This window comes from Pezoporus occidentalis, unplaced genomic scaffold (genome assembly GCF_034315485.1).
Source record: "Pezoporus occidentalis ecotype Australia unplaced genomic scaffold, CSIRO_AGI_Poc_V1 ctg52, whole genome shotgun sequence".
NCBI lineage: Eukaryota > Metazoa > Chordata > Aves > Psittaciformes > Psittacidae > Pezoporus > Pezoporus occidentalis.
The window spans coordinates 395,489-408,269 of record NW_026915858.1 but is presented as its reverse complement, the minus strand read 5'-3'; the positions used below and the strand labels follow the sequence as shown (position 1 = coordinate 408,269).

Here is a 12,781-nt window from a genome sequence, read left to right as displayed (position 1 = left end):
ACATACACATCAGATAAACTTCTTATATTAGAAAGCATTAATTTTGACACCTTGAAAATGCTTGCTGTTATGCAGTGGTTTTGTACTCCACTAAGAGGAGTACAGGCTTGGAACCATGCTCTGATATTTAATAGAGCAAACTCAAATCCCTTCCACATAATCACACTGCTTCTCAGAAGACTTGACACATCTTGAATGCTGCCTCTGCCCTGCTGTCACTTATCATATTGTACCCTGCAGCATAAACATTAAATATCTATGTCGCAAGGCTAAAAGTTCAATGTCAGCCTGACAATGTATGATAGGAGTATTGTTACAGCTGTATATAATTAGCTTTCACCTTTTTCTACAGCAGAAAAAGGTTAGAAAATTGCATACAATGAAACAACATGAAAGAATTGTTTACTCTGCAAACTTCTCAGAAGTTAGGACGTGACAGAACTAAACTAACACCTTTATTATATTTGTTATATCCATAAGAGTATAGTTTTCAGCCACTGATGTTTCTATGATTCTTGCTTCATACACTGCAACAAACAAAACATGCTTTATGAGTAAAGGAACACATTTACTATTTCTTTTCCTTGTTCATCATTCAAAGCATTCAGTTGCATTAGCTATAAGACTATTTTGCTCTGTCAGCAGACTTCCTCTTAGTTTTCTACAGGTTTCACACTTCTACCTAAAAAGAATAAAGCCAGTCCTATAGAAAGAGATTATTATTTCTCATGCAATTTCAATGCATTTCTTGAGTCAGGTCAACCCTGTATAGTAAATGAGAGACATCCATTTCAATGATCCATTCTTCAAGAGTAGTTCATACCTACAGAATCACAGGACAAAATGGAAACACAAAATAATAATAAGCAAATTTCTCTGTGGCACTGAAGCTTTAAAACATGCTCTTAGTTGTATGCTTATCACAATGACTCTGAAAATGCAATTACTAGTATGTTATAGCCAACAAGACACATATTCCTACTTACACCAAAAGCTGTGAAGGATTAAAAAAAAATAAAACGTTTTCCCTTACTTCATTGAAAACTAAAGCAGAGTTATTTTCCCAGTTAGCAAAAAACAAGGTCATTAAACCCCAAATCCTGCTAGCCTTTTTCATGCAAATTATCTAAATTGTACTGGGTATCATTTGCATGAGAAAGGGTGCAAATCTACTTGTCTAAAGAAAATATTTTATTACCACACTTCTAGAAGAGTAAACAAACAAAAATAAAAATATGAAATACTAAAACAATAAGCAGAACATTAACATGTGCCTGAACAGCTGAACTTTGTTTTTCAGAAGTGCTGTATCAGAAAGCATAACAAATAAATAAAACTAGAGCAGTTCACCTTTACTGAAAAAAAATGAACTTTTTAACAAGGGTAGGCAGTAACAGGACAAAGGGGAATGGCTTTAAGCTGAAACAGAGTAGATGTAGGTTAAACATTAGGAAGAAATTCTTCACTATGAGGGTGGTGAGACACTGGCACAGGTTGCCCAGAGAACCTGCGGATGCCCATCCCTGGAAGTGTTCAAGGCCAGGTTGGACAGGGCTTTGAGCAACCTGGTGGTTGAGCCTGTGGCAGGTGGATTGGAACTAGATGATCTTTAAGGTCCCATCCAACCAAACCATTCTGTGATCCTAGGATTCTATAAAATAAACACATACGTATTTTTCTGCTTATAATACATTGAAATGTATGTAGAAATACCAGTCCCTGTATATTGTTTTACCCAACTAGATCATTCTACAGACATTATTTTATGTATCAGTCTTGTCAGTTCTTTTTTAATGTCATTACCTTTCTTTTATGATGGGTTGTTGAAGCATCCATCTCTTCTTCTCCTATATTGTCTATCTGTGAAGTTGGACTACAGTTCATCCTCTCCTCTTCTTGCCTCTGAAGCCTGTCTGCTACAGCCTGGATTGCTTCTGTCCATTCTTCCCTACCATGAACAAGCCAAAATCCCTATTAGAACTCAAATCCCAATAAATGATTTATAAGGTTTTTCACATGCTACATCGCTTTAATGTTCAATTCTCATGTTACACAGCAAGAGACTCATATAAATCCATCACTTCAATTTCTTTCCAAATTCTGCATTATGTTAAAGATGGTGAAGTTCAGCAGCATCAAAAAGGATCGCTGCATGGTTAATTTCAAGAATTACCAGTGTCTGATTTTGTAAATATATTAACAGTGAAAACCTGAAAACACTTGTTCCAGGTATAACATAGCTCAGAGCATAGAATGTCACCTCCTATCCAATACTATCTGATAACAACTTGCTGTTTTAACAGACCTTTTATAAAATTCTCCCTCTCTGTGAGACATTTTCACAGACAAAAAAAAAAAAAGATTTATTAAAACATGTTGTGTGTTCAACTCTTTTTCTGCCTTCACTTAAAACTCAACTTGTTGGCTAATTTCAAATTCCCCCAAGAAAAAGGTCCTCAAAGATAACTGAATTCCTACAAGCACCATAAAAAACAGCTGCACAGAGAGGCAGGCCTAGATGAGGGTTTCTGTGGAGACACTAGCCAGGGCAGCTGAGTCCATGGCTATTCTGTGCACCAACTAACCAGCACAGACACACCAGCTATCCCATCAGCACACCACAGCCCTACACCAAGTGCAGCACCTGCTGTTTCTGCTCAGCCAGCAAGGGATACAGGAGAACTCTGGTGCTACTACTGAAAGCCGTCAGAAGTGCTATGCTGCATACACAGAAGAAAGACAGGGTACAGAAAAAGTCTAAGGTAGAATAAAAAAAAAATCTAAGTGAATATACTAATGACAGAGAAACAACAGCAAAAGCAAAATCATTTTTTTTTTTTTTTTGTTACAAACAACATGAATAAAACCAAATCATAATATTAATCTCAACAGGACAGATGCCCACAGTGGGAAGACTCAGTGCATCTAACCAGAGACACAGTATAAAACATTTTAGCAAGGTACACCATCCCGTATCTCCTACATTCTTTTGAGGCATTAAATAACCTCATTCTTATGAGTTTGTGTATGTTTAATGAAACAAGAAAAACTAATAAGCAAAGATAAAATAAATTTTATCAAGCATGCTGCTTTCTGTGCCAAAAAAAATCCCGAGCATATTAGAATGAGAAAAAGGAAAATTTAAGATAGCAAGCCTGGAAAATCCTTTAATGCAGGCTTCGACTGTTCAAAATTTAACACTTCAGAGACATATCATGACATAGTTTTGGCTTATTTGAACACACTCATCCCACCTACTCACAGGCAACTGAACACTAGCTATGAGCTCAGATAATATATTACAGAAGCTGACTTACAAATTCTTCAACTAACTGTTCAGATGTGCTCAGAATGTCACAGTTCCAAGTGCTGATCACTGTGCCATCCCAGTAGAGAGTGTGCTGAGGCTTTTGTGTGAAAAATATGGAAAGCAAAGCAAAAATAAAACCCTCACCGTTCCTCTGGCGTGTCTACATGGAACGTCCTCTCTATGACAGTGGTCCACTGAAGACATCTGATAATAAACGTGTTTGGCTTTGGTCGCTCTGTTTTCATTAGCTGACATTCTAGAGAAATACATGACATTGGCATTTTTAGACATTGCCAGTTAATGGATGAAGAGCAAATGAAATTACTTAGATGAAATACAGACAGCTTATGTATACCTATCCAGCATGTATCCACTACACATAAGGAAATACAGTATGCCAATATAACCATAGGCTTCAATAAAAGGTAGAAGGTAATAATCATAAGGTGAAGAAAGCAGTCAGAGGACTTGATGAAATGTGTATCATTGCCCATATGAACAGTGCAATCTTCATTTGCAAACTAGGTCTGTGTTATAAGGGTAAGAAAAGTATTAGAGCCCGGACTGCTCTAGTATGCCAAGGTAACAGCAGTAGCCACAGGCATATTTTTCCATCTGTACCTGGCAGGAGGAATATGACATTTTCCCTTCAATGGTAACCATGCCACAATTACCCATGCTACTGTCACTTTAGGATTAGATTTATTGTAAAATACCCTATTTGAGAAAGTTCAGATGTTGAAACTAGCTTGATTATTAAATATAGAATAACCATACACAGGGGGACTGTCCCAGGAAACCGTTCAGTTCTGTTGGTGCCCCAGAGCAGAATCAGGTATTGAATCTATGCTATTTCTCCTAAGTATTTCCCTACACTTGTTCTACAGTCCCCAAAAAGTAGTAAATTCAAAACCTTTGTAAGCAAACTATTCCATCCAGCTATAAAGAAACTAATTATTTTTATAGTTGGATTTTTTTCCTAGTATTTAATTTTCCTATAATTTAAGCATATTGCTTCTTGCCCTATTGACTAATTTATCTTTTAGATATTCAAACACTATTTTATCTCTCTTCAGTCTTCCCTGGCCTAAATCAATTCAACCAACTTAACCTCACAGACTGTGCTTTCAGATCCAAGATCTTCCTTGTCACACAAATCTAGACATAGAGCAGACTGCCTATTACTCCTCTCTCACAAGACCACAACACTGGTAATTCAGGCAATGGTTCAATTAAACTGTGTGCTAGATTTTACAGTGTATCACAGTGCACTAAATATTACAACTGCAAAACACTGAGTTACTTAACTCTTTATTCATGCAAGTATATTTAAACATTTTTGTGACATTAAGGTTACTCTGTCAAAAGTGCAGTTTGTTTTCCTGCAGCTACCATGGAATAGACACAAACACTGCATCTCATGTTCTGGAATACTATCACTTGTTCAAAGCTGATCCAGACCAAACGTGTGATCTAAAATGATTCATCAGGTTCACAAAACAATCAATAATGAATATGGCAACAGACTTCTTGTTCATTTACAATGGGCTGTAACTTCCTTTTGATAGAGCTACCACCTACCAGCTGACCCACACCCTTTTACTGATGTGGCTGACTATAGTTTAGCGTGAAACCTTACATTTATTCTTAGCGAGTTACATTTTATTTATTCCAGTTAATGTCAATGCTTTACAAAAGGCATGTGATATGACGTGCACCACTTCACAAGGCACGCTATTCTCTCACAGATATGAATTATATGTTTGATGTATTGTTTTCTTCACAAATTCAGGGTCTTGAAACCTCAGCCATCACTGACAATTTTACAGGAATGTGTTTTAAATATTCTCCAAGGAGCTTTGTAAGACCCAGCAAACTTCCAGCCACCCAACATACCTGCCTCCCTCAGTTTTGCTTTCTTATGCCTTTATTGTTGCTGTTAATTGTACACAAGACACATACTCATAGCTGACCTTCTGAAATGCAGCTGCATACTGAAAACACATTAAAGCAATTCTCTTTTAATATTACTAGCTGATAACAAGCTTAAAGCCTTAGTTCAAGGCACTGATTGTATATAGGAAAATCTAACCAATTTGGGACGCAATTATGTAAGAAATGACCTCTGCCTCCACGATATAAAGCCACACTAAGTATCATCAGACTTACTTGTACTGGACCATCTTTAATACAGGCATGAAAGAACTGATGTTAGGGTAGTCTTTGTGAGCACACCTTGATTTAGGAACTTCCATGCATACTGCAATTTTTAAATTTGAAATTTGAAAAAGCAAAGAAGACTGGAAGTGGATATGTCTGTCAATACAATAGTTTTTCTGCAGCTTAGCAGGACACCTCAGAAGCTTTACAGACGTGAGAGAGAAACAAAGGAAATGTTGCACTGCAAAGGTGTATATTTTTTGATGCAAAAACCGTTCACCATATACTTATGTAAGTCAGACTGCTCACCGCTCAGGGGGGTGGCATTGCATTTAACAAACCTGCGTACACTGTGGAGACTCAAAAGAGAAACAGCAATCCAACCACACTGCTTTTATAAACTCAGGTAGGTCTTGGGTGGGATGAGAGGCATCCTCAAAATTTAGAAGAAAGAGCTACAGCAGGATGGACACAGGAAGAAGGAATTTAACACAGAAGCTGGAAGAGAAACAAGGAGGATAGAAGCAGATGACAGGAACTTGTGGCATGATGAAGCAGAGCTGTTTAGGATACATAACCAGGCTAGCAGCTGAGTGCAAATATTACTCATGAGATCAAAGAAACCCCATCTTCAGGGATATGATTGAAGTCCAAGTTATGAACGTGATGATGGTGAGGCTAGGGTTAACAGGCTATTTGTTTTCTTAACTGTAGCTCTACGGAATGTGTTGAGCTACCTTCACAACAGAAGAGACTAGAAGCATTGTCTACTCTAAGATTATCTCATCTTACTCCTGACAAAACCACCCTCTCAGCTTTAATCCTATCACACTTCAATCATGTAGGCTGAAATTGTCTTTGCTGGGTGTCTGCCTAAAGCTGCACACTGCTGGAAAATACTACTCTTTGGAGACAAGACTTAAAACTTGGCAAACCAAGACCTTTGATATCCTTTTAGTATTCCTGTGAAAATGTAAGGCATCTGGACACACTACATGTGGGAGGGATAAGAGTGGAGTGGAAGGAGGGTAAAAAATTATAACAACAATTGCTAAAGCATAAAATCATTGAAAACCTATGCACTGAAGTATAATCCAGAGGTTACAGATATCTCCTGCCTTTACACCTGCTAAATGGAAAGCTCTTTCTCCTATATTTATAATGCCTCATCCTATTCTACAGGCAATAGTAAAAAGAAGCTGCCTTGTTGAGGCAAAATCCAACACAGAAAAATGATCTACAGTAAGTTATTTACAGAAGAGAAGTTGGGAACAAAAGACTAGAGAATGTACTAAGGAAGAAGAGTAGAAATGGGGCAGGAAAAAGACTGGAACCTGTGCAAGAAAAAAGTTATTGGGGTTAGCTAGAATATAGCTAAGCTGGAGTAGCTAGTTTAGGAGAAAGAAGGTAAAAGAAGCTGTCAGGGACAGAAAATCGAGGTGACTACGTTAGATACAGTCAAACCTGCAAAAAAGGCTATACCAGTTGAAAAGTACATCCTTTCCAGTGCCCGTAATGGAACCAAAGATTTTAAATTTCACCATTTTTTGACTGCAAATACATACGAAAATACATACATTAAAATTGCATTAATGTAAGTTTGCCAACTCAAGCACACAAAATTGGAACTAACAGAATTAAGCCTGCCTGGGTCCAAATGCTATCTATAATATGGTCTTTATCTATACATTTAGTATAGTATATATAGTATAGTAATTAATGTATGTATTAGCATGTAGATTATGTAAATTTGTATCTACTATATATGTAGCTATATTACTGGTACTACCTATATTATTTTTTTCAGGCAGTCCTCAAAGTGAAGATGCACATTATTAACAAGAACAAAACATGGATGCATATACTAAGCTCTGTAACTACCAGAGTATTTACTCTCTGAGTTTTCATTACAGATTATTAACTAAATCAATTAAAGGTAATAAAAAATACCTTAACAATTGAAAATGGCACTGAGAATATACATATATATATATATATATATATAAAAAGGCATTCCACTATCACTGAAGAATAGTTATTAAAAAAAAAAAATTTCTAACAAAGCTCAATAAGCTTTTTTAATAGTCTGTTAAAAGCAGCTAAAGGTTAAATTTCTTTGTGGAAGGCTGAAATTAAATATGTATTAACTATGTTTGTATCCTTAGAGTCTGAAGCAAAAGAGTTTCAGAAAGAAGTGGAGGGCTACCTGTCTTTCTCAGCTAGATGAAAGTGACTGAAGTCTGCTGATATTTAGCACACCCACATGCTTCATGTGCTGCTGTATACAAATGGTATACAAGATTCCTGTCAGGATTGCAACATGAATAAAAACTTGTTTGTGAATGTCTTTCACCTACAGATGGGGGGGGGGGGGGGGGAAGAAAAAAAAAGAACTATTAAGATGAATAAGTGCTGTAATACACAGTTACTGCTAATTATCAAAATATTTTTCTATTAATTACTGGAAAAAAACATAGTTTAAGACAGAGAGAATAGTTTGGAAACTACAAAAGAACAGAAGAATGAGTGAAACTGGCTACTGAGAGCTGGCTCTGAACACTCGAGTGATAGTTGGGTCATTACCAAGAGTAGAGAACACTCTAACATAATGTCTTCAAGTTTGCTACTATACATAAACATATGTAATTAAAGGGCTGAATCTCAACTCAAAACAGTTGGAAGTCTAAATTATCATTCAAAAAGATGAGTAAGCCAGTAAACAGACAGACTCAACTTCATGTTCTTGTATGCTAGCCATCTCCAATTTGGAAGTACACATTTTAAACCTAAAGCTTTTGTCTTGCTGGGATTAAACATCAGTCATGAGAATTTTGCCCTTTAACATTAGAGGGGATGAAAAAGCTTGGGGGAGAACACTTGCTCAAAGGAGCAAAATACAAAATCAGTAACAGAAACTGACAACTTTGTTCCAACAAGTCTGTAGCACTTGTTTGGTCTTTTGGGATCTATACAGAAAATGACAAAACTGAAACAAAACCAGTATAAAGAAGTGGAATGGAGGTTTATCAAGTATTAAACTTCTCTTTTTAAAATAAAATTTAAAAAAAAAGAAAAAAGGCAGGTATCTAGCAGGGTTTAATTCCATCTCTGTATCCACACAAAATCTGACAATTCTAAAATGCTAGGCTATCTTTTCCCAATAACTGCTACTATCTAAATTAAGTAGTTATGATAGTTAAACTCTCCTAAACAACTCTAACTACAAACTGTATTTCAAAACGTTCTGTTTACTTTACACCATTCTGAACCACAGATGACAAAGTTTGCTTGAAGCTGTAATTACTCTGCAAAGCTGGGAAGCCAATTAGAGGGCCTAAAACCTGCCAGTTCCAAAAAAAAAAAAAAAGAAAAAAAAAAAGCACAGATCATCTGTTCAGATTTTATTAAAAAGTTTAAAGTTTGAATTCTATAACTTTAACCATATAATCACCAGTGTTCTTTTCCTAAATACATTCATCCAGCATAAAAAATACACTAATGCCATTTTATTATTTCATACATGGAAGCTTTCAACTTCAGCAGTTTGTTGATGTGGCTAGACAAGCATACTAAACATACAAGCAGCCATAAAAAACTGCACTAAAAAAATGAACAGAAGGTTGCATATCTGAGAAATTATTTCTAATACAAACTAAGGGTAAGCACAAAAGACAACTTCCTGCAACTATCATATGATATAAATAGTATTAAACCACTGCTTGTACTGTTTAGAATATATGCACTTTTAAATACACAGAGGGCTACCTATATACAGATATGCGTATCTACCCATCTACCTATCTGTTTGCTTTACAATTTAACCTTGATTTCTTATTCTTCTCTTGGTATTTCCTTTAAAATAAAAAACACTTACGTCCCAACCTTTACCTTCAGTTGCTACTGCCATTTTTTCTTTCTTATGTCAAAATTTAATGAATACACTGCTACAAATACTTTTTTCCATTACTGCTACTCTGCACTTCAAATCCTCACTTTTCCCTGATGACCTTTTTTGTTAGACAAGTAGTAGAGCTACTACACCATTTTCATAACATTGAGACAGATACATGTGCTTTGGCTCATAGACATATGAAAAGCCATGGCTTTTATACATTTGTATGCACACCCACACACATCCCCTTTGCTTGGTCCTCTCTCTATTCTCCCACTTGTTTACCGACTCCCTAATGGAAAACTACTTTTCTGATGCTTCTCAAAATGCTTCCTCCTTTCTCACTACATTTTATCTAAGGGGAGTATGACCCTAAAAGGAAATTTTGTCACATGGAGATGACAGAAGAGAGAACAACTTAATATCCCTTTCTTTGGTCCCAAGGAATGCAGTCTTCCCCTAAAAATGTCATTCCCAAAACTGCTGAACAGATCATTTTTCTTTATTGTCCCTTTGATCATATCGCTCTTCTCTTTGCATTCCATATGTCTTACCCAGCTCTATCAGATCAAATATAGGTAGCTTTTCAGCATGGTCTGTCTCCACAGCCTCCCCTAATCCTTGGTACCACTCTTTATCCAGTACCAAAATGCCACCCATCCTTCTACTGCTCCAATTTCAACACCACTTCTCAAAAGCATTTTTAATTTCTATTTGCCATACTGGTTCTCTTTTAAATTCTACTTAAAACCCACCTTCAGCATGTATTAAAAAAAGGGAGGGAGGGAAGGAAGGAGAGAGAAAAGAAGGGAGAAGAGAGTAAAAACCTAACCTTGACAATGGATTAGTTGTTGATGTGCTGAGACCACTGCCTGTACTACAGGCTAATACTGTCTCATTGTTTTCTCATACTCCCCCCATCTGTTTGCATCCATCTGCTGTCCCTTGCTTTATATTTGGAATTTTAGTGTTTTGGAGCAGGGACTGACTTTCTGTTCTGTATGGGTAGAAATCCCACTTCTGGGGGGCTTGGCTCATGACAAATACATGCTACAATGATACAGCAACATATATGACTGATAACAATATATATAACAAACACCAAAAAATGATTATATTCCTTGAAGCTGAAAAAGATGATCCTTAATGCTTCATCATGATGGCAAGTCTTTTATTTACAATACTCTAAATGAAGTCTTCTTGTCATTACAACTAGTTTGCCATTTGTCCCCACATGAAAAGCAGGAGAATGAAAATAGATTTCTGCACTTTATTGTTGGGGCTTGTATGGGGTTTAGTTCGTTTTCACAGAAAAATCATACATCCTTCTCTGTCTTTCATGCAAACACCCCAAGTTTATTATGCAACTGAGTGTATCACATCAGCATAAAATCTCTCAGACCTGACTATAAACTTCGACCTGCCTTGCTCATACCAGGCCCTATTTAGAGATAACTGGAAATTACAGTATGCTATATTGGTGTCTAAGAAAGCACTGCCCATTAAAATGGAATGATGAGACCAAGGAACTGATTTTCATTCATGACCCAAGCCAATAACTGCATCCAAACTTCGAAGTCAAATGGCAAAATACCAACTGTACCACCTAGAAATCACTCATAAAGTAGTATGAAAGTCTCCTAAAGAGAACTACTGGTCTAGTTTTCCAAAAAACCAAAACATTCTCCCATCCAACACAGACAGTAATATTGGTTATACACATTAGAGTTCAAATTTCCATAGATGAATTTGCATACGCAGTGTGTTACACAGATTGCCATTTTTTCCCCGTAAGTATTTTCAGTGTTTAATGAATATTATTCAATTGTACCATGATTATTTTGGAATGAAATCTATGCTGTAATTGTAAGTATCTACAGTTACATGCTTATCTCTGGGTTCATGTCATCCAGTGTTGTGACAGTTAAAAAAACCTGGGACCTTACATTTAAATTTCATTAAAAAGTTAATTATGGAGTCGCACACAAGGCCCTATCTAATGCCGAAGTACTGTGATGCCTAATTTAATCTCACTTAAAACATACATATATATATTTTCCCACTCATTTCTTTAGAAAGTGCCTTCAGAATTCTTTATAGCCCTAACATCACTCCCCTGAAACCTTTCAATATTCATGTTTTGAAGACTTTTAAATCCTCAAAATAATAAAACCTTGTCTGTTGCCCACTGAAATATTAAGACTGGAATCCTCAATTGAGAATAGCCAAGGTGCATTGATAAGCGTTTCTGCAGAGAAGAAAAAAAAAGGTTATAAAAGGTAACCTTTCCACAGTAACTAAAATTTGTTTTCTCTTTTCAAAGACAAGAAAAAGGGTAGCTGTAGCACAGAGTGCTTAGAAAGCACTATCTTTCAAGACAGGAAAGAAATTCCAGGTGACATCATTTCTGGCCAAAGCTCAAAGGCTACTGTGAAGGGATACAGCTCTTCCCAATTATTCCCCACGTAAAGATCAAAATGAAGGCAAAGGGCCAATTCTTCTTCCTCATCCCAAATGCGCTATGCGATTACCTACATACTCACTGCATATGTGAGAAGTATTTTTTATCAGTAAAGCCACAAATGTTCCTTAAATAGAACTGAAGTAGAATTCTTCCCCACTCTGCTTCCCCTAATAATGATGATAATCAAAGACTGAAGCGGTTGACAGAAAGCAACACCAAACAAGACAAAAACAGTGTTGTGAGACTATGTTGATTGGGGGGGTGTTACTGAATGTATACCTCCTGTCACCTAGAGTACTAGTTTTGTTCCAAAGAAGCATAATGGAGTTTTAAAAGCCAGATTTTTTTTTTCCCCAGGCCTGTTCCTATACATATAAGTTATACCAGCAGAATCCAGATTTTTAAACTGGTTCTGGCTGCATAAATGCCTAAGCAAAAGCAATTTACATTAACATATTTTCTTTTGCAGTTGAAGTGGGCTAGGAATGCACACCCACTCAGTTACCATGACTCAATCAGGAGCATCTCTTTAAGCTACAATAGCTTGATTACTTGCAACTGCTTGTCTCTACCTGAAAAGAGCTGAACTGATTTTGAACCAGCCAGTTCAAGAAAGCTCACATTTCTAAATTTACCTCTGCAAACCAGTATCAATTAGTTTAAGCTTCTGCAATGAATTTCCCACCATTATAATTATATCACCTTCTTTTACCTTTAAAAGACATATTTATATCTTTAAAGATATATATAGCACAGGAAGCACTTAGATGTATTTAAAATAACTTCATTCTCTCTGGCCTTCCTGTCATTCATGATGGAGTAAGTGGATAACACAAGACCAGGGAGAGAGTAATGCTCAGGTGTGCGACTTTAGTTTGACAGAACTGGATATAAAAGTTTTAAACTACAGAACAAGTATCAAACAAAGCAGAGCTGTGCAAACTTTCCAGTGTTC

At 36.4% G+C, this 12,781-nt stretch overlaps 1 protein-coding gene across 6 annotated transcripts in view; it reads right to left on the bottom strand.

The window, feature by feature from the left end:
- The window catches only part of AKT3 (AKT serine/threonine kinase 3), a 148,873-nt gene that overhangs the window by 53,488 nt on the left and 82,604 nt on the right, over window positions 1–12,781 (bottom strand). For all 6 annotated transcript variants that reach the window (XM_062637333.1, XM_062637332.1, XM_062637335.1 and 3 more), the window contains exons 4-5: window positions 3,455–3,566; window positions 1,804–1,948 (exon numbers count right to left, since the gene is read on the bottom strand). In XM_062637333.1, coding sequence (XP_062493317.1) covers window positions 1,804–1,948; window positions 3,455–3,566 — 257 coding nt within the window. The remainder of the gene's footprint in view (window positions 1–1,803; window positions 1,949–3,454; window positions 3,567–12,781) is intronic.